Source organism: Dipodomys spectabilis, unplaced genomic scaffold (assembly GCF_019054845.1).
Source record: "Dipodomys spectabilis isolate Male_0828 unplaced genomic scaffold, ASM1905484v1 ptg000096l, whole genome shotgun sequence".
Lineage (NCBI taxonomy): Eukaryota > Metazoa > Chordata > Mammalia > Rodentia > Heteromyidae > Dipodomys > Dipodomys spectabilis.
Genome location: NW_024870773.1, coordinates 12,860,429 through 12,884,360, shown reverse-complemented (window position 1 = coordinate 12,884,360; position 23,932 = coordinate 12,860,429). Strand labels below are relative to the sequence as shown.

Here is a 23,932-nt window from a genome sequence, read left to right as displayed (position 1 = left end):
GTCTCTAAGTTAGAATATTATGCTTTATTTAAGGTCTCTAAGTTAGAATATCTGTATATGTGCATTCACCATCCATGAATTTCACATGAGCTTTTTTCTGAGGTGTTTTGTCGTCTCATCTTGCATGGGTTTAACAGCTTAATTCTCACACTCCCACCTCCAGTCTTAGAAGGGAAAAGATGTTCTGAAAGAGAGCAAAGATACCAGATAAGAATTTTGGACAGAATTTAATCTGCAATTCAGATTCAAACAATCACAGACTATTATGAAAATTGGCAGTAAGTTCAGTTGTAACCAAAGATAGTGTGATAGTGTGTGTGCCTCTCTGTGTGCATGTATGTCTGCCTCTGTGTGTGTGTGTGTGTGTGTGTGTGTGTGTGTGTGTGTATGTGTAAGTCCTGGGACTTGATCTCAGAGTTTGGATGCTGTCCCTGAACTGCTGTGTTCAAGGCTAGCACTCTGGCACTTGAGCCACATTTCCACTTCTGGCCTTTTGGTGTTGATTGGAGATATTGGAGAAAAGAATCTCACAGACTGTCTTGACAGGTCTGGCTTGACACTGCAATCCTCGGATCTCAGCCTCCTGAGTAGCTAGGAATATAGGTGTGAGCCACAAGTTCTCAAACATTTTTATATGATTTTGTTTGCTTCTAAATGAGCAGTTCTTGTACATGTTCACTATATGTCTGTACATTTAGCTCTATATACCTTCAAAACTTCTGAAAATTGCACATTAATTTCAGTCTTAGAAATCTAATTAAATATGATATGTTCTTATATAAATTCTTATATAAATTATATAAATTCCACTTTGACTCCTAAGCATTTTTTACTTACATACATCCCTTGAAAATATTTGAATGTTTTTCATACCATGGTAACTAAGAACATTATCCATCTCCTGTTTTCCTTTGGTCCAAGAAATACAGTCCTCACTGATAAAAGCATCTGAACCAGAAGAAAAAGACCCTTTTGAAGAAATGTCAAAAATATTATTAGTGATGGGTGATTCATTTATTAATATTTATGATATTGATTGAATACAATGTCAAAGGAAGGTGATAGAAATTATCGTGCCTCTCAAAAGACAAATATGTATATCAGCTAAGTAGACTGAGCTCACAGATTTTCAAGAGCAACATCTCTGTCCCTCTCTTTGTGCAAAACTTTCAAGCAGAAAAAAAAATGAAAACTTACCTTTTTTGGTGGATGGAGAATTGAAGGAGTGCAAACAAAAAAGATGGGAAAAGAAATAAAAACTCCAAGTAATGGAAATTTCCAGTAAAAGCTACCTTCCTAGCTTCCTAGCTTCCTTTCTATTCATTCTTGCCCTGTGATTAGGTTATATCTGTTGATATCCATCATTATCTTCGGGAACAACAGTTGTGGCTGTTTGGGTGTGGATGTTAACCTGCAGGCATTATTTGGAAAATAACCTGAAGACAGAGAAGTTTTAGTTGAGACTTGAGCATGCCTTGTGAATGAAGGCATGGAAGACCATTTCTGGGGCTGCAGGCCATCCACACAGTACTGGCCCACATACACTGATGGTGCCTGCTGACGTGGCCCCAAGCTTTTAGGTTTCAATTGTGCCCAAACAAATAATTATAGAGTATATAATAGAAATATTAATCCATCTAAGAGATATTTTGTATCATTGAACATACCTGAAGATTTCATGAGCTGGGAAGTTTGAATTAACTCCCCTATTCTTGTTCCTGTTTTATTTTTTTCTTTCTGTATCAGAGTCCTGCTTATACTCCTTAGTCACATCCTGTGCTCTTTTCAACACGTTCACTTTTCCTTTCTCTGGAATGTGGCATGCATTATTACCAGTGTTTCAATGGTGGGGTTTTTTTTGTCCTGTGAAGATCATCTCCATAATCACTTTCTCTCATTCTCATTAGACAAAGAGCTTTACAAAGCTTAGAATTGCTATTGTTCCTAATATGTACAAGTCTTTCCCCCAGAATTGTCTTTCTCTTCCTCTTGCTGTGTGACAGTGACTAAGAATCAGGTAAACTCATTCTTTGACACCTCACATTGAAATGTTAATCCCTGAAAATACTTATCAATTTCTGCTCAGGGAAAAATTCCTAAGGCTGCTCTTTTATAAAGTCTGTTTTCTGTTATTTCAAAGAATATGTAGAGAATTGCTATTCTTGTGGCTCTGCTATACATAGTGGAGCCCTGAGGATCTTGGAGGAGTAAAAATGTGTGTCAAGTACAAGAATGTGTGCAGCAAGCAAGAGAGCATTTTATGATTTAAGAAAATGGCTTAACTTGTTCCTTTGATAATGAGCACAGTCTCACAATGATGCCACTAATGCATTCATGAAAGCACTGCCCTCAAGACCCCAGTGATTTCATAAACTCCCATCTCCCCACACTTTTTCATAGCTGATTAAATTATCAACACATGAGTTTTGGAGGAAATATTCAAAACATACCCTTGAGGAATCTTTCTTTTGGAAGTCACAGAAATTGAATTGAACTCATGTATGACTAAATTCAAAACTTAATGTACTAACGAGGTGCTGTTGGCTCACTCCTGTAATTCTAACTGTTCAGGAGGCTGAGATCTGAGGATCATGATTCAAAGTCAGCCAGGGTAGGAAAGTCCATGAGACTCTTACCTCCAATTAACCAGCAGAAAACCAGAAGTGGCGCTGTGACTCAAGTGGTAGAGCACTCACCTTGAGCTGAAGAGCTCAGGGACAGAACCCAGGCCCAGAGTTGAAGCCTCTGGACCAACAAGAACAACAACAAAAACAAACAAACAAAAAAACCACTTACTGTACTATCTCTGTATTATCTTCTGTATGTCACAATATATCATTCAAGAACAGCCCAACTTCCCTGGGTATTAAAGTCCTCACTGAAGGGCAGACTGTGCAGTTTAATTTTCCTTTCCTGGTAGTAAAAGAAGAGTACTGTGATATAATTACAGGCAAAATTGAATGAATTGCACTCATCCTATCTCGCCTTCCTCTTCTTGGTTGCAGATCATTTTTCATTGTCACATGTATGGCAGTGGCCTTGGAGCCCTTGCCTTGATCCAGGTATCAGCCTCAAACCAAACAAAAGTTCTCCTTAACCTCACTAAAGAACAAGGCAATTTCTGGCAGAGGAAAGAATTGCCATTGTTTGGTGATGAAGACTTCCGACTCATATTTGAAGGCACAGTTGGGAAAGGTTACCATGGCAACATCGCCCTTGATGACATTGTACTCACGAAAAGTTGTCTATCATCACACCATTACATGGAAGAATTGGCTGGACCTCTCCCAACAGGTATGTTTTCATTCGTGCTTGCTTTGGTGTTTGTTCAGGGCATGGATATAAAGGAAGGAGATGGAGAAGTAAAAAGACTCATACCTAAGATTTCGTAAATGATTGAAGGAAATAAATCTCTTTAGAAGAAGTTACTGCTTAAGCTTTTACTCACTTCTAATTTTTCCTCCAAGTGTTGTTATATTTTCCAGTTCCTGAGGTCTCTACTCATTTTCTTATATCAATGACACATGAGAAAACTCTTTTGTTTGTTGTCTTAATGGGTTCTCAGCTAATGTACATGCTGGTTTAAAAAGGAAAAAGAATGTATGGAAATGAAATTACTTTAGATCAGATATTTAACCTGATGTATATTTTTTTTATTATTTTTGGTCTTTTTGTGACTTACATTTTTTTTTCCTTTATCTGTATATACGGCTAATTATATTCATATTAAACAAGTTGCTTCCATAGTATACAGACATGACTGCTGTGCACTGTATCTCATTCATTTCCTTGAAATAATTGGCGATAGTTTAGAAGACTACTACCTACTGATGAGAACTTAGCCATAACAATTCAGTCAGAATCCTGACTCTCTGTGGTCTATGATCTTGTGGACAGGATGTTTTGTGAAAAGTATATGTATTTTGAGCTAGAAATATACAAACTTGGATCTTAGCACTGCTTTTTGGCTGTGTGATGTCACCTAAACTACCTCCAAAATACTTAACTTTATCATCCCTCAAAATGTGACTCATGGAATCGAATTAAGTAATTCAAAAAAATAATTGAAAAAATAGTAGTGAGTAGGTCCTGGACAATGTGCAGTATATAGTTAGTGTTCCATGTTCTATTCCATTTTTCCTTGCCTGTCCTTTTATCTGCTGGAGAGATTATAAAATTAAACAGCTTATAAATGATGAAAAGCCTACTTGCTATTATTCTTAGTTTGCAATTTCAGAATAGGAAATGAGCAGTCATATTAAAGATGCAGAGATACATTGACATGACAGTCTCCATGCGGAAGGCAAAGTGTTTTAACATCTTCAAACCAGAAATTTCTATAAAATTTCTGAGATTTTACAGAAAGTGGTGACTTGGCTGGCACAAGATGAGCAGAGAAGAGGAAGTACGTTTGTTTTCAATCTACACAGATACATTCTAGAGAATATTTTCCTAATTTAATGTTTTCCCAGTAGAAAACCTTGTGATTTTTAATATGTACACTTCATAAATGTTTTATTTTAGTTTGTACTTTTCTTGCCAATAGTTTTATTGAAAAATATATTTATATCACCCAATACTCACTAGAATGCTTTTTATGAAATCTCTGATATGGGAGAAAATCTCAAGCTTCAGTGGAACTACTACTGATAGACAAATATGTTCTGAAATTTCATGAAGAGACAGTGCCAGGATATTCCCCATGTATACTGCTGTGGCAATTTTCACATTGTTTGGGAGCCATGACCCAGACTTCTGTATGAAAATACAGGTCAGCATGGAAATGGAAAGATTGGAATTTTCCATTAGTTTTGCACTAAATACATAAGAATACACATTTGTCAATTCTAAGCAATTTGAATCTAGCCTATCTCTCCCTCACCTTAGACAGTGCACGAGTAATTGAACTGAATGAAATTCACTTCTTAACTCTCCACTTAGCATAAATTATTGTTTATACTAGGAAATTGCATGAGCAGCTATTTTGAAAGGCCTTTCTTTTTGGCACCTTTATTGCCTTGCTGAAGATAGTTAATTTAAATGTGTGCATGTGCTAGCTACTTTTTAAATCTTTTCAATGACTTAGATTACATATATAAACACACTAGTATTTTCATAAATGTTTTAGAAATTTAAACTGTACTCATAGTATGATAAAGTATGGCTACAGAAAGCCATTTTCATCTAATAAAGAGCACATTTTAATATTCTAGAAATCATGTTGTATAAATTACCAATATGTAGCTTAGATTTCAATTTATATTAATACTATAAGCTATTTCAGATAAGTTAAATTTTTCAGCACAGTATTCTTCACTATAAATGTTCACATTAATACTTGATTAGCTGGGTGCTGGTGGCTCACACCTGTAATCCTAGTTACTCAAGAGGTAGAGATCTGAGAATCATGATTCAAAGCTACCCTGGGCAGAAAAGCCCCCACAAGACTCTTATCTCCAATAATCTACTCAAAAACTCAAAGTGGAGCCATGCCTCAAGTGGTAGAGTACAAGCCTTGAGTCAAAAAACTCAGGAATAGTGCCAAGGCCCAGTGTTCAAGTCCCAGGCTGGAAAAAAATAAGATTTGATGATAAGAAAAAGTGCAGTAGTACAACAACTTCAGCCTGCTTTCTATAAGTTATGACACACTCAATATATTTTCTGAAGCTTCATGCAAAGATTTAAAGCAGTTATGTGTTAATAGTTAATACCATGTCTCATTTCATGTGTGATTTAGAATAATATTTATATATTTGTATAGCTATTCATATATGCACACAAGTGCACGCTGACATGCTGAGCCCTGTAGTCTATGCATCTATGCATGTGTCTACATGTGCCTAAGCCCTTGTGCCTAGCCAGTTACTTAAAATTTCATATTGCATAATACATTTTGAGACATACTCTTAAAAGTGACAGTAATTGTATACATTTATGGAATAAAATGTAGTCTTTCAATATATAAGTGTAATGCACAATGATCAGAATAAAATAACTGGCATATACCCATTATTATACCTGGTAGTTCTTGGTGTTAATTGTTATCCCTGTATAACATTAGTATATTCTAATTTTCTGAAGCCCAATATACGATGTCTTACTCGTATGCATTGTACAAATAAACTTCTTAGTTACCCACCGAGTTGGTTTTATGACTCATAGGATTATTTCTGTTAGCTTGAATATGAGCTCCCAAAGGCTGGCGGATGTTTCTTTGCTTGTCCTGTGACAGAACACTTGACAGAAACAATTAAAGAGAGGAAAGATACATTGTGGTTCATAGGGTTTGGTCCATGACTTTCATTTCTGTTTCTAGGCCTAGAGCAAGGCAGAGCACCTTGGCAACTGGAACATGTGTTAGAGGAGGCCGTTTTCATCATGGTAGGTAGGAAGAATACAGGAAGGAACCAGGCAAGTCTAGAGCCTCTGAGGACATGCCCCAGCACCTGTTCCCCAATAAAAGCCCACTTTAGGCTTCTCACTGCATACCAGCATGCCCATCATGGTGTGCATGGGGAGAGCCTTCATTTTTGGACTGTCTCTTGAAATATCTTAACAGGCACTCCAGAAGGTTTTCTTTACTAATCTCCTAGGTGATTTTCAATCCATGAAGTCCACAATCAAAATTAACCATCACGGCTGTTCACATTATGTGTGTGTGTGTGTGTGTGTGTGTGTGTGTGTGTGTGTGTGTATGTATGTATGTATGTATATATATATATATACATACACATTATCTGGGCTCTTCAGCTCAAGGCTAGCACTCTACCACTTGAGCCACAGCGCCACTTCCAGTTTCCTGGTGGTTCATTGGAGATAAGAGTCTCACGGATTTTCTTGCCCCGGCTGGCTTTGAACTGGGATCCTCAGATCTCAGCCTCCTGAGTAGCTAGGATTATAAGTGTGAGCTACTGGTGTCCTATATATAGAGATAGAGATATAGAAACTTCTTATTAAATCATTTTTATTAGAAAGTTTGGCATTTTCAACAGCAGTTCTCACTTCTTATTTATAACCTTGGAAGATTTTTTCCTCTCCTTTTTTTGTTCCAGTATCAAGGCTTGAGCTCACGGCTTTGCATGTGCTCTGCTTCCTGTACCACTTGAGCCATGACTTCAGCCCAGCTTTTTGTTAGTTGATTGGAGATGGAGATTTGTACTTCCTGACTGGGCTGGCTTTGAACCCTGATCCTCAGGTCTCAGCCTCCTGAGTAGCTATGATTAGGAGATTGGGCCACTGGCACCTAGGTCCCCCTTTAGTTGGCTTTTTTTTTCCATATTTTCTTGTCTACTGCAACGAACCTTTATTATTAAATAATTTCCTAGAAAAAAGTCACAAATTCATGGTGCAGTGGCAAAACAGGATAAATAGTAGTAATTTTGTTAATAAATATTTTAGTATTATGAAATTAGTGTTATATAAACTTTATTATCATGAAAATTAAAATAACAATTTCTTATTTTTAAAGTGGAAAATATTATAATTTCTTGCTTTATAAAATTTCTGTTGAGAGCAAAACTAGTCATTATTCAGTGTTGTCCTTCTGCCAACTATTCAAAAAGAAAGTGAATAGGAAAGATCAAATATAAAAAGTTTCCAACTTCATTCTTTATTCATTTAAAGTTTTAACTTTAAAAGTCCTTTTATTTTTATTTCAAGAACTAATGTCTGTGAAATCAGAGAGAATAAAAATAATGTCAGCTTCATATTAGGACACAAAATTTTATATCAATGAAATATAAATTATAGTATAAAATTTAAGATTATGTTGTTTTCATATTATAATAAAGATTGAAGATATGTAAATATCATTGGCATAGTTTACAAAGGTGCAGACTACACATACTCTGAAAGAATACTGAGAAAATTCTTGCAAGAAAATTTATTTCCCAGCAGTGAATCCGTAAGATTTTTTGTATGACAACAATGAGAAAAGCATGGCTGAAATTAGGAAAGCAACTCCATTCATAATGGCCCCACAAAAAATAAAATACCTAGGAATTAACCAAAGAAGTGAATGACCTCTATGATGAAAACTTTAAAAATCTGAAAAAGGAAATCAAAACAGAACTTAGAAAGTGGCAAAAACTCCCGTGCTCCTGGATTGGAAGGATCAACATTGTGAAAATGGCAATACTTCCCAACACTGTCTACAAATTCAATGCAATACCTATCAAGATTACAACCTCATATTTCAAGGAAATAGAAGAGGCAATCCAAAAATCCATATGGAACAATAAAAGACCCTGAATAGCAAAAATGATCCTTAGCAGAAAGAACAGTGCTGGAGGAATATCAATACCAAATTTCAAACTCTACTACAAAGCCATAGTAATCAAAACAGCTTGGTACTGGCACAAGAACAGACCTCAGGACCAATGGAATAGAATTGAAACCCAGAAATGAACCTACAGGCCTATAGCCATCTAATCTTCAATAAGGGATCTAAAAAAATAGAATAGAAGAAAGGCAAAATTGGTTAACTACTTGTAGAAAACTAAAGCTAGATCTTTATATATCACCCTGCACCAGAATCAACTCCAAATGGATCAAAGACCTCAGAGCCAAAGCAGACACTCTGTAAACATTACAGGATGGAATAGGAGAAACCCTAGGTCTCCTTGGCACAGGCTGAAATTTTCTTAATAGAGACCCAGAAACACAACAAATCAAAGAAAGGTTGGAAACTCTGACAGTCTAAACAAGCCTGCTCTATTTTACTATTATGTGATACAGATTATAATATCTGATATTCTTTGGCACATCTGATATTCTGTGTATCTCCTGAGACAGACATCTTAAAAGGAACATTGGCATAAAATGTCAGAAAAACTTAATATTTAGTCCTACTTTAATATTACATGTTTATTTTAAATAACCATCTATATTTTCTTTTCTTTATTTTATTTTGTTGTAAAGATGATGTTAAGAGAAGTTACAGTTGTATAAGTAAGGTAATGAGTACATTTTTTGAACAGTATTACCCTCTCCCTCTTTTTCTCCCATCACTCCCATTTCAGTCCCTCCAAGTTATAAAGTTTATTTCCAACATGGTGTTTACTGTGTATCACTGTTGTGTGGTTCACCATGTGTCACTCTGTTTCTATGATTCCCCTTCCCTTCCCCAAATCAGATAAATTTATATGCAACACCAAGAGTACAGAAATAAAAAATAGTGACAACCGGGAATAAGCCAGAGGAGGGAGGGAGGGAGTAAGGACAGAAAGAAAGAAAGAAGAAAGCAAGCAAGTGAGAGAGAGAGAAGAAGGGAGGGAGGGAGGGAGAGAGGGAGGGAAGAAAAGAAGGAAGGAAGGAAGGAAGGAAGGAAGGAAGGAAGAGAGAAAGAAAGATCTGCAAACACTACTCTAGGAAAACTTCTTGTTTCCATTTGGAGTTCATTTCAATAAGCATCATTTTATATGATCATATGCACATATCTATTGAACTATTGTGATCTTTTGCTAAGAATATCCTAGATATATTCTAGTTATTTCAAATGAGGGAATTCAATGTTTCCATCAGAAAGAATGACATCTCCCCATTCACAAGGAAATGGAAAGACTTGGAAAAAATCATATTAAGTGAAGTAAACCAAACCCAAAGAAACATAAGCTCCATGGTTTCTCTCATTTGTAATAATTAGGTATGCCTAGGATAGACCTAGAAGACAATCACAATAGCTCAATAGCTATGTGTGTATCATTATATAAAATGATGCTTATCAAAGTTAACTCCAGGATATGACAACAAAAGGTTTTGTTCTGTTTTTTAATGTATTGTGTGAAGTTATTTCTTTTTTCCTTCATTTTTCCCCCTTTCTTTATCACCTGTTGTCACTGTTTTTGATTTTGGTACCCTGTGCCTTGTATATATGTTTATGTGATTTGGGGAAGGGAAGGAGAATAACAAAATAAGGAGACAAAGGACAAAGGGCAAACTTTTGCAACAGAGATACTCACAAGACGCTATGTTGGAAATGAACATTACAACTTGGGGAAGAGGGGAATCAGGGGAAGGAAAGTGGGAGAGAATGAGGGAGGACTAACACTGTTTGACAAGGAAAGTACTCATTACCTACGGTAACCCCTCTGTATATCACCCTTACAATGAATTAAATAAATAAATGGAATTGAATGCATTAGTTATAGTTTTCCCAAATAGAAAACACCAGATTTGGGTGGGGTTGGATTAAGACAAGCACCAAGGAAAAAATCATAGCAATTCTTAATAATCACTTATAGAAGATAGAATCAAAGAGAATATTCCATACCTTATTCTATGAGGCTAAAATCCTCCAATATCAGAAGTAGACAAAGTTGCAAAAAAAAGAAGGAAACTAATGTTACTTGTAAGATAATGAATATTCTTCAAAAATTGGGAGTAAATAAACCCAGTGATGTGTAAAAATAATTATCACCTATGACTTAATTTGCCTAGGTATATGAACCTGGTTTACCATAGAATATTAACATAATATATCATATCAATAAATTAAAGAAGAACAATTACATAGTCATGTGAATAGAGTCAAAATGCATTGATGCAGTTTAGGACTGAGGTATGATCAAAACTCCCAGCAAGATGATCATAAGAATTACTTTCTCTACATAATGAAAACCATCTAAAAATCTACAGCTAACATCATATGTAATGATTAACCACTTGAAACATCACTACAGTTTGTCACAGAAGTCTGGATAAGGCAATAAGATATGAAAACAAAATATAAAGTACACACATTGAGAAAGGTAAAGCTATCTTAACTGAATCAGTTACAGAAGGAACTAGAAGCCAAATTAGAAACCATGTTATTCTAGAAGGCCACTGGAATGTCTTTAAGTTAGGGACAGACCTGGTTCATGTCCAAAGAACAGTATGTTGTATCCTTTGGAGAGATGCTTTGTTATTTTCAAGACAGAAACTGGTTTTTATCAATATTTGTCATTGCATGTTAGTTTTTATGTACTTTCATAAAGTGATATTCCATATAAGTAAATAATAAATCTCCAAATGGTACAGTCTCAGTAAAGTAGTCTTTCAGTGAGCCTATTAATACAATAGCGCTCTTGAAAAACATGAAGTCCTCTTCAGTGTTTTATTCTGAAGTTATGGATAATTAACACAATAGGCCAGAGAATAGTTGGTTTGGGGCCACCTAGCTCACTTTTGGCATATTCTTTAAAAAATATGATACTTTTATGACAGTCATGTAAATTTAGCTTTTTGGTATCTGACTTGTTTTTTATGTAAGGTAACCCAGATGAGAGGAGAGAGAAAGATAGAACAATTTTTGTGCAATTTGGTAAGCCTTGAGCTTTAACTATTGACAACAACATAAGCACCCTTACAAAACAGTATTTTTCCTTATGAGTGATTTGTCTAATGAAGGCATGGTTAGACAAAAGGATAGAGGGAAATTGACTGGAGGCCTGACACCACAGGAATAAACTGAAAATTCCTGACATCCCATACAAAGCATACGTATAGGATTTAATTACCAGAGACTCAAGCTTCAGTCAAATGTTATAGCTTCTTTCCTTTCAGTTTCTTTTTTCCATGAGCTGGGCATTTCACTAAGATTGTTGACTAAGTTTTTTGAGCCCTGATATGACTATGTAATGCAGCTATTCAGATATCAGCATATGTTTCATGCAATTTAATGAGAGACATGATATGTTTTTTAAGTATCAAAAACATGCATAGCCAAATATTAACAAGGAACTAAAGACACAAATAATCTTTGTCATAATCCTCAAGACAATATAGGGAAATATAGAGAAAGTCAGAAATACAATAGACTGTAATTTTAAGCATTTTATTTAATATTGTTTCTGATAAGGTGCGGGCCCAAGTCAATGTTTGTTACAAGAATGCTGGAATTTGAGAGCATACAAAACTCTTTTCACTAAGTTCAGCAATGGAAAGACTTGGAAAAAATTATATTAAGTGAAGTAAGCCAGGCCCAAAGAAACATAGGCCCCATGGTTTCCCTTATTTGTAATAACTAGTGTATGTCTGAGACAAGCAGAAATGGCCAGATAAGTTGATGTTAGGTGAATTGAACCCCAAGATAATGACTCAAATGGCTTTTCTTTCTTGCTATTTTATCTAAGATATTTATAAGATGATTTCTTTGTTGCTTTGTATGTCTCTCCCCCACAGTATAATCCCTGTTTTCACTGTATTTGATATTGGTATAATTTGTGGAGGGGAAGGGAAAAAAATTGTTTAAATAGGGATACAGGTGGACCCATTGCAACAATGAGATGTACAAGTCATTATGTTGAAAAATATTGTCACATTTTAAATTCAGGAAATTTTTGCCAGAACGAATATTTCTAAATATGGAAACATAGCATAATATAAAAATAGAACAGACCAAAACTGAGCATAAAATTGAGAACCCCCAAATCAAAGCAGTACAGGGTAAATTTTCCTTCTTTGATGCAAAAGTGAATAGACTAATGTTGAGATCTTAGTTATCAAAGCAGTTAGTGGGTCACAAGGAAAATCCATAATTTTGGAACAACTGGTTTTCTTTTTATATTTCCTAACTTTATTGCTATTATTATTTTGAATATATATCATTTTCCTGAGTGTGTGTAGTTATCTATTTATATTCTCTCATATTTCAAAATACTTCCTGAAGATAATTAGTTTTCAATTTGTTGACAACTAAATATGTTTGTTTGTGGTTGCTTGCTGGATTTATCTTGTTGACTTTAGAGAAACATGACATATCCCCTTCAGTTTTTCATTAGTGTCTGCATGTTTAAATATTTAAGCTGAACTCTGAAATAAAGGACATTCTTTTATCAGACCAATTCTGATTATCTATAAGACAACTATAGAAAACTTAAATACAATTATAACCAAAACCCCACATTGATTTTGGATATATATGTAACATTAGATAAGAAATTGAAATAAAAGTAGATTCCAGATTTAAATAAGTTCAAAATTATATAAAGTACACTGTCTTTACACAATGAAATTTCATTAGACATTAACGTTTTCATATCTACTATATTCTAATTACCCTCAAATTAAATCACATCCTTTTCAATAAAGTAAAAAAAAATTAGGACTGGGAAGGTGGCTTAGTGGTAGAGCGCTTGCCTTGCATGCACGAGGCCCTAGGTTTGATTCCTCAGCACCACATAAGCAAAAAGAAAAAAGCCGGAAGTGGTACTGTGGCTCAAGTGGTAGAGTGTTAGCCTTGAGCTGAAGAGCTGAGGGACAGCGTCCAGGCCTAGAGTTCAGGTCCCATAACTGGACCCCCCAAAAAAAATTAAAAATGAAATCACAAGGAATCTCAAGCACCTTATTAATATAATATCTATTACAAAGCCTCACAATAACTGTTATTTTCATTCTCTGTTCATTTCAGTTTTGCATAAATTCATTCATTTCAATCTCATGCAGTTAGATTGCTTCCTTTCTTCATTATGTCGATCATTTTTGAACTAAATACATTTTCCTTTGCTATAAAGCAATAATAATTCCTCATTAAATGAGCTTTCCCACAGTGGCTTTCTTCAACTCTCAGGAGCCCCTTCCCCTTTTTTAAAAAACAAAGTTACCACAGACGAATTTGTTTTTCACACTGAGTCAGTCAGTTGCCTTCTGGATAAATGCATGTTTGAAGTTATGCTGCTATTCATTCTCTCCTTTGAAAGAACTCTTAAGTGATGGGCACACTTATAGAGGAGAAATATTTCTCTGTAGTGAGTGTGTAACAGAAAATTGCAGTTAGCCTGGTGTGCTTGAAGAATGAGGAACTATAAAATAGCCGGGCACCAAACTACTCTGAAGCAGCTACAGAAGTAAGTGAAGTGGAAGATTGTAATTGATGACAGTCAAGCTGTGTATCATGTTATTGCTATTCTTGGTGGTCAATATTATTTATTTTAGTAGTAAAAAACTGAATTTTTCTTAACCTATCTTGTCCACTTCCTTTCTTTCCCTTCCCTTCTTCTTCACTCACTTCTCAGAATAATACATGCTTTATGAGGGTAGTAAAGAGAATTATGGCTTCTAACTCACTGAAAGAATCACATTGAAAGCACATAAATACTATCTGAAGATTCCACTCAGGCATCTTTAGCTGCAGATCCCATGAAAAGTTCAGCTTACAACATAGATCTCTAGGTATCTGTGAGCATTATTTCAGATATTTTGTGGTGGTTTGACTAGTATTCATTGTGTCCTGTTTACTCACTTCCTACACATCTTTGGTGTGAGTCAACGCCACCCTATTCCTAAACAATTCCAGTCAAAGTTGTAGATATGCTCAGGCCACATAAATATTCAGCTTAAGTAATTTGAAAGCTTACTCTGTGCAAGTCACTTATGAGTCATGATCACTGGCAAATTCTTTATACATAATCTTAGAAATGAAACTTTGCTTTCAAATGATTTAATGATCCTCATTTTCATGTGTATTTACAATCATTTTACTTATTTCTCTGTACATATATGAAATCTAAAGGGTATTGCTTTATGTCCCTTGAACACACAGCTTAGAGAATGACCATGTTTAAGCTATGATGAAGTAATGAGGAAAAGAATAAGGGTTCCTCTGTTTATTTACATGTTTCTTAAATACAAGAAAAGTTGTAGGTTTGGACTTTATATGTAAGGAGAGAGTCAAATACATTTATATACACAAGGGTTAGTCGTCCTAAAGCAGAGGAGAAAATTCATCCATTCTTAAAGTTTTGTTTGTGTTAATTTTACATACCCTATTAAAAAACAGTGCTGTTAGATCTTGAATTGTTAACTAAGAAATGATAGCTTTGTGAGTTTAAAAATTGTAACTTTCCTTTGGTTTATATGGATATCTCAAAACTTATCAAGGTAATCATGACATTACAAATACGATATTAATTAAAAGCAGAAAATTGAAATGTATTAATGTGAATCATATCATACTAATTGACTACTGAAGTAATTCAAACAATACGTCCATGTTTTAGCCTATTTTGGATACAGAACATCCTTCAATAGATAGCATTATTCTATTTTCACACATCCAAGTCAATTATATTGATGATATCAATGCCCATTCGCCTTCATTAGCCCTTCCTTCTCATGCTGGTACCCACCCCATTATCTGAGCCTATTTTACCCTTCTGTCATTCCTCTGTGTGTGTGAGAGAGAGAAAGAAAGAGACAGAGAGACAGAGACAGAGACAGAGAATCAGTGGCACCTTGGGTTTTACTTTGGTTATTATTGGTTGTGGGACTTGAACTCATGGCTTCGGCCCTGTCCCTGAGCTCTTTTGCTCAAGGCTATTTAACTACCACTTTCAGCCACAGCTCCACTTCCAGTTTTTGAGTGGTTAGTCAGAGATAAGAATCTCATGGGGACTTCTCTGCCCAGACTGGCTTTGAATCCTGATCCTCAGTTGAACTGTGATCCTCAGTTGAAGCGTGATCCTCGGAGCTCAGCCTCTTGAGTAGCTAGGATTACTGTGTGAGCCACTGGCACCCAGCTAGAGACATGCATACTTTAAACTATCAGGTTTCTTGATGGGTAAGACCCATGCATTCAATGAGATAAATTTGTAAATTAAGTAAAATAAGAAAGCAAACTAACTTCAACCATATAGGTTAGACATTCAGACTCTGGTGTTTCAATATGGTGATGCTGGCAAACATATAATTTTTGTGGAAGTTCTAACTCCTTGTACTGTGAATTTTCATCAAGGTTAGGTGGATTTTCCAGATTATAAAGACATCAGACAGAGAGGCACAGGGGAACTACTTTTCAATGGGAATTTCTTATGTATGTAACCAAAAAAAAAAATAACACTCTGGAGCCAGGGGAGTAAGGATCTACAGGTCTCATGGAGGACTATAAGGCAGTAAAGCTATTTTGTTGAGAGTTGTAGTATTTCATATATCTACCAACTGTGGCCAGTTAAAGATTCACAGTTGACTGTCATTTGCTGAATGTTAACCTATGGTTCCAGTCAGGATTGAAGAAGGTGTGATTCTCACCGAATCAAATGCACAGCCAGTAGCCTTTAATCTGCATCCACAGCCATTGGGAATGCTTTATCTTGATCCCTGTGGTTCCACACTAAGATCACTTTACCGTCATCTGGCTTCGTCTCCAAAACACAATTACTATGCTGTCAACAACTAGTTGATAGACACCACTGTTCTGTCCTGTAACTCCTGTAAGGACTAATTGTTTCCACTGCAGTTGATGAGTTAATAATCTCCAAAAAATAACAAATGGCAAGATCTTTGATGTAGATGCTAACACACGTAACACTTCAGAAAAGACTTAGTAATCCTTTCCCCCTTTGGCTTTTTTAAAAATTAATTTGCTGTATTGTGACTGTAGAGTTGATGTACAGAGGGATTACAATGAGTCAGGAAATGAGTACATTTCCTTTCGTACAGTATCTTCTGTTTCCTCATTCTCTTCCAGTCCCTCCCTCCCATCTCCACCCATCAGTTGTATAGTTTACTTTCATCAGGGTGTAGTGAGTTCCATTGCTGCACTTTTTTATTGCTTTTCCCTTGAGACTCTGTACCAGTAATCTTACTAATGTATAGTGAACACACCCCTAATGAGGGTGTGTTCTCTTGCATTTCTACATCTTTCACAAAGCAAACATTGTCTCCTTGTGGATGTTTTTATGCAACCAAGTTTGAAAAATGTCTCCCTTTCCTCTTTACTAATGGTTTTGGAATGCAGAGCTACTTTCTTCCTTTGGAGCAAAGGGCTATCAGCCCATTATACAACATCCAGGTTCTTTAACCTTGGGATTCCTCCCCTGCAATGTCATGTAATACATCATCAGACACTATCCCCTCCTCTTCACATCACCCTGGGGAAATCGGAATTCAGAAAATTCACAAAAACAATCAACAAGAGGCTATACTTGAGTTACTTTTTTTCTAAATTGTCAGTCCTGGGGCTTGAACTCAGGGCCTGGGCACTGTCCCTTGATCTGTTTTTGCTCAGGGCTAACACTCTACCACTTAGAGCCACAGTACCACTCCCAGTTTTTGAGTAGTTAATTAAAGATTACAGTCTCATGGGACTTTTCTGCCCAAGCTGACTTTGAACTGCCATCCTCAGATCTCTACCTCCTGAGTAGCTAGGATTACAGGTGTGAGCCACCTGCACCAGGCTTTCCAATTACTATTATTACTGCGAATAATAAACTGTCTTTCATCTCTGACCCATGAATCTAATGGTCTTCGTGAATGTCTGTGAAATTTTGACAAGCTAGCTTATTAGTTGGCAGTCAAGTAGGGCAAAAGTTCAGAGCCTTCACAATCTGAGAAACTCGAGGTAAACTCTAAGGAGTAATACAGGCTGAGGCTGAGAAACTGATGCCCAAGAGAAAGGAAATCTTAATTACCTAGTGCCCCCCACTACCAAAAAATATGTATATCACCTAACCAAACTGTTTGAGTACTAGAAATAGTATTTATCTTATTTGGGGGTTTTATGTAAGTTGACCAGAAAATCCACCAAATTTATCCAATATCTTATGAAACACACAGTAGAAGAAGTAGTATAAAATGCTGTCACAGCTAGGAATTAAAATAAGATTCCATCTCTGATCACTGGGTATTTGACTAATAACTGCTGATTTCAGCTTCTGCAAAGAGGAGGTAAATTTTGCCTGTAAAATTTCAGTTACATGACCTGCTCACTCCTTAAAATGTCTACTCCATGCATTTCCGTAGAGAAATAGTTACTGAACTTCTACTGGGAACTTGTGGACACCATGCCCCTTTCCAGCATTGCCACCATATTCCAGTCTTGGGTTGTGGCCCTGTCTTTTCTTTTGGTCTCACTGATTTGTCCCTTTTATGCAAAAAGGCTTCGAGGCAAATGGGTCCCTTACCTTCTTTCTGGCTCATACAGAAGTTTTTACCTTGAGACTCTGTTTCCAGGAATTTCTCCCCAATGCTTGGGTTTGGTTCTGGAATAGTTTGGTAAAACTAAAAGCTGATAGTGTCCACTGGGTGGCAGCAGCCCTCCAGCCCCTAGAACAAATCTAAAGGACTCCCAGAATCATCAAACCAGTGATGACTTATTTTAAAATCTTTATTTTTCAACTTCTCTATTTCATATTTGCCTAGTTTTCAAATAGGGGAACCTAAAGTGAAGAGAAAGTGAGGATCATATTTTTAATTTCACCTGCTACTGTGCCAAGATCTAAACAACTAGTCTCCCAGTTAAAGAGATGGTTTAGAAGAGTTCATAATTTATTATATTGAATGTAAGTTGAATCTTGATGTATGAAAGATTTTTATATTTGATGTCAGTTTATTCGAGGAATATGATATAACTCATTTGAACCGTGGTTGTTCCAAAAGCAATGGTAAAGCCACTCAACGGTTCATTTTTAGTGTACTTAGGTTGCTCACTCATTAGAGTCTGAACATAGATGATGCTCAGGGAATTCTCCTTATGCCCTGTTCCAGATCCCTGTGGCCTCTTTGACCCAGTTAGATGTTTGAGAATCTGGGTTTGTGCTCCTGAGAAATATTTCTCCTTGAGTCAAAGAAATCTGTTAGGTCAAAGAATTCTTCTTTATAGCTGATGCCTACTTTGTCTTTCTAATTCTTAATATTTTAATGGCTCTTATAAATCCTTCTGTTACCACAACATATGATAAGCATAGAATCAGAGCATTGCTGTACATGGTTTAGGTTCGACCTGTGAATCAATGCTTCCTTGGAACTTGGGTTGAACCAGGGGAGTGTCAACTATTCTTAGTGTCCAGCTATCCTTAGTGTCCAACTATCATTTTTTAAATGGATACTGTTTGGCAGGTTATATTGATTTTGGTTGTTGTTGGTGGTGGTGGTGGTGGTCAGTCGTGGAGTTTGAGCTCTGGGCCTGAGCTCTTCAGCTTAAGGCTAGCACTCTACCACTTAAGGGTAGCACTCTACCACTTAAGGCTACTGCTCTACTACTTGAACCACAGTGCCACTTCCAGTTTTCTGAGTGGTTAATTGAAGACAAGAGTCTCATGAACTTTCCTGTCTGGGCTGGCTTTGAACCATGATCCTTAGATCTCAGCCTCCTCAGTAGCTAGGATTATAGGTATAAGCCACAGTTAGAATTTGATGTTAACTTCCCAGTGAATTCAGGACCACAAGTAGAATGAGTTTTAGACATTGTCTTCTCAACATCAAAAATTCCATGTCAAATAAGTCATTTCACTTTTATGTCAGTTGCACAATAGGACAAATAGCAAATGAAAGACACTGAGACCAGACTAGTTTCCCTGCTTGTACTCACTCCCAATTTCAATTAACTTTCTCAGTTACTTATCACATTATCCCTCTCCTCAGTATTATTGAATTTCTATATGCCTAAGCTTCAACATTCTTTTTTTTTTTTTTTTGTCGGTCATGGGGCTTGAACTCTGGGCCTGGGCATTGTCCCTCAGCTCTTCAGCTCAAGGTGAGTGCTCTACCACTTGAGCTACAGCACCACTTCCAGTTTTTCTGGTGGTTTGTTGGAGATAAGAGTGTCATGGACTTTCTTGCTTGGGCTGGCTTCGAAGCACGATCCTCAGATTTCAGCCTCCTGAGAAGCTAGGATTACAGGCATGAGCCACTGGTGCCTAGCCTAGCTTCAACATTCTTAAGTTAGTATTCTACTTAGAATCAACTCAAGATCAGTCTACTGAATAGAAACACATGGATATATATTACATAAATATATACATATAAAATATAATTATATATTACATAATACATAAATATATGGAATAAAATATTATACATAAATATATAATATGTACTCCATATATATATACATATATATATGTAAAACTTCACTCAAATGATATAAAAGATGAATACTTCTTTCCCTTCTATTAAGAGCTTACAGTTTGGTAGAAGAGCTATTTTTGCAAATAATTATAAAACAAATTGCAGTATGCTGGGAAGGTAGCTCAGTGGTAGAGTGCTTGCCTTGCATGCATGAGGCCCTGGGTTCGATTCCTCAGCACCACACAAACAGAAAAAGCCAGAAGTGGCGCTATGGCTCAAGGGGTAGAGTCCTAGCCTTGAGCTGAAGAGCTAAGGGACAGTGCCCAGGCCCAGAGTTTAGGCCCCATGATCGGCAAAAAAAAAAAGAGTCTCCTAAAACAAATTGTACTATATGCTATAATATTGTGATAAACTTAAGAGTTACTGGAGTCTCAAATAAGCAACAACAATTAAATTATGATAATAATACACTTATGATCTGCTTTTATGTCAAACCTGGTAGTTATACCTTTAAATGTATACTTTGTAGATCTTTTTGAAAAATATACTCTAAGGATATGATTATCTCCTTTTTATCAATAATATTAATTTACAAAATTGTAATTACTCAGAATCACATAAATGGGAGCAACATTCATGTTCACATGTAATTACAACCTAAATACCATAATATATAGGTTGTATGGGGCTGCTATAACAAATGGCCATAAATTTAATGACTTAAAAGAGCACAAACTTTTTAGCCTCCAGTTTTGTAGCTCACAAATCTGGATCTTATTGATCTAAAAATCATAGTGTGAATAGCTATACATTTCTTTATGAAAGGTCTGAAAGAGAATTTCTTTCATGGTTGTAAAGCACAGACATTCCTATTTCCACGCTATTTGTTGGCAGAGAACTGTTCTCAGTTTTTAGAGGACACTTACAACCCTTGTCCAGTGGCCCTTCTGATCCCATTTCAGAAATCTATAGTGACAGAAGGCCGAAGTGGCTCTCATAATGAATCTTTATTGCCTCTTAAGTTTTGCTCTATGTTGTTCTTTTGCTTTAAACTACTTAAATGACTATACTAGATCCATCTGGATAAAGACATCTTTGGTAATTCATTGTTGGTGTACACAACCCATTTTCTAGATCTTTGCTTTCCAAAGAATGAGTAAAACTGGTCAACTTGGATGTGTTAAAACTGATCCAAAAGTAGCTTTATGATAAAGAAGGAACTATGTTTCCAAAACAAGAGAAAACATGATGAAGGATTAAAGTCTCATACTTATGTGTAATCAGCGGTCACTGTGAGGTCTATGTATGTTCAAAGGATTGGAAAGATACCTGGAATGAAAGAAAAATATATGTTGTGAGATCTTCAAAGCAATCATGCTAGAAAGTTAGGTCCAGATGGCTTGTAAATCTTTATGAATGAAGAGATCAGGATTTAGACTAAACCATTTTGCATTCATCTCATTAATGTTGAGAAATATTAACCATGTAAAAGAGGACTGAGAATCTTAACTGATTGCATTTCTACTAATTCTGTTTGTGAATTCTGGCCCAGATGTTTTCTTGTTTGTTTTCTGTATGGTTGCTTTAAGTTTTAGGAAGTGCAAGTACTAGATACATATGTATGTATACACATATGTAATCGTGTATATATTTTACAGATGCACACACAAATTAAAATGTTTCATTAATTTCAAGTAATATAAAAACATTAGTTTGGATGCCATGCAAAGCTGATTTATTTCTTACACATGAACATAATATAAAAATATTATCTCATTATTCATGCCTGTTTTTAATTGCTGAACAGATACATTATTTTTTCTGACTGATGACATCTATTCTTTTTCATTTATCTCATTCCACAAATAGAGATAATAAGACTTTTTCATTCTCTATTTGAATCTCTTTTTCTTGACTCATTACTTTATCTAGGAATTCTAGCACTATACTGAATAAGAGTGGGGAATGTAGATATTGTATTGTTCTTGACTTGTTTAAATCATATGTATAGCTAGTTATCAATAAACTTCCATGACAGTTCAGCATTATCTTTTTCCAAGACAGTAGTTGAATATTGCAATATACTCAGTATTTGCCAGTGTACCACTTGTTGTATATCTTGTCTGATTTATAGACTTGAAAGACATTTAGATTTTTTCAAATTCCATTTCTCAATCTACACAAGACTTGTCTTTTCCTTTCTCAAGAAATTGTGATGAGAGGAATATAAAATAATTCATGTCAACATCACCCAAAATTATATATTTTCTACTGTAATACTAATTTCTTTTTATTTACAAGTAATAAAATAGAACTTAATTCTGAGTTAGACATCTCTCTACTGCATTTCAGCAAATGTCACAGGCCAAAAGCAATTAAGGCAAGCAATAGAAAGATGTTTCATAACAGCGTAATATCCCTTTAAAGATCTTTTCCCTGAGAAATTAGACACATAGAGCCACCATCAATAGAGACATAGAACATTGTTTAAAGGACAAGTTTGGAAGGGAAGATTCAGCATTTGGATAACTATAAACTTGTAGACACCTTTAATATATACATAGAAGCTTTTTATCTTTTATAATTTGTTATAAAAATAGTGCAAGGAGCATAAGTAATGTGAGCAAGTATAAGGATCTGAGTATAAATCCTTGTCATCAGACAATGCAAAAAATGATAGCCTACAAAAGAAGATTTCCCACCAAATAATCACTAAATTATTTTAAATATATAGCTTCTACTAGATATCAACTAGTTGTTCTGCAAAATACTTGTGCAAATTTACATTCTTAGCATTACTCTTATTTCCTGTCAAAACATAGTACCCTGTCAACAGAAATCTTTGCTAGTCTGATATGGTTAAAGTCTGTCTCTCTTTGTTGTCTTCTTTGAATTCTGCTGATTCAAATAAGATAGGTAAAGCATTCATACATACATGCGTGCGCACATACACATACCATACACACACATAGATACCCATATATCATATATATTACATAAGTTTTATGTATTTTGAATAATAATCAAAACTGCATTATCTCATGTGTTTAGCATAAGAATCACATAAAGCCCTCTTATAAAGCATACAAAGGTTTTGGTTTTTGTTTGTGGTGTATGTGTGTGTGCTCGGGCATGTGTGTGTGTGTGTGTGTGTGTGTGTGTGTGTGGTTATGTATGTGTGTGAGTGTATGTTTGTGCTAGTCCTGGGGCTTAAACTCAGGTCTTGAGCACTGCTTTGCTCAAGGAAAGTACTGTATTACTTGGGTCACAGCTCCACTTCTGGCTTTTTTGTTGTTTAATTGGAGTTAAGAGTCTCATGGACTTTCCTGACAGCAACTACTTTCCTGACCATTACACTGGCCTTGAACCTTGATCTTCAGATCTCAGGCTTCTGAGTATCTAGGATTACAAGCATTAGCCAGCACCTGGCTAATGCCAGGTTGTTGTTCTCATAGGAGAAACCCTAGGTCTCCTTGGCACAAGCCGAAATTTTCTCAATAGAAACCCAGAATCACAACAAATCAAAGAAAGGGATTGCATGAAGTTGCAGAGCTTCTGCATGACAAGGACATAGCTAGCAAGATCAATAGAAAGCCCACGGATTGGGAGAAGATCTTCAATAGCTACACAACAGATAAGGGTCTCATATCTAAAATATACTTGGAACTCAAAAATTAAATCTCCCAACAACAAATCCTCAAAGAAACAACTGCCTGATAAACAAGTGGGCTAAAGACTTGGTTTTTCTTTTCTTAACAAAACAGAAAATAATTTAGAAATAGATAAATAATGTTAGTGATTTCTATTGACATTTACCCCCAAACAAGACCTTACTATGCTAATTTATGGACATAATACAGAGGAGCTGTGAGATTTGCTTTCTAATGTAGAGACTTGTTAAAATTTAGTCTTAAGTAATATTTAAATTATCATATTTTACTGATGCAACTATTTTGCCTTAAAAATGTAAAGTTTTAGTATTATCCTAAGATATTATCTATATTGATTTTTGTAATGCTTCATGTGTTTTTGTGTAGAAATACATCAGGATTCTTTCCTTTTATTTCTTTTTGTGGAAGGATTAAATTATGGCTAGAGTCAATGGATTTGAAGGAAACCATTCTAACAACTGGTTTGTTTTTTTTCTATCTAAACAAATTGGGATTGA

General features: G+C 35.6%; 1 protein-coding gene across 1 annotated transcript in view; it reads left to right on the top strand.

The window, feature by feature from the left end:
* Malrd1 (MAM and LDL receptor class A domain containing 1) overlaps nucleotides 1-23,932 on the top strand; it is a 462,193-nt gene that overhangs the window by 222,210 nt on the left and 216,051 nt on the right. Inside the window, exon 26 of the mRNA XM_042686149.1 lies at nucleotides 3,006-3,294. Coding sequence (XP_042542083.1) covers nucleotides 3,006-3,294 — 289 coding nt within the window. The remainder of the gene's footprint in view (nucleotides 1-3,005; nucleotides 3,295-23,932) is intronic.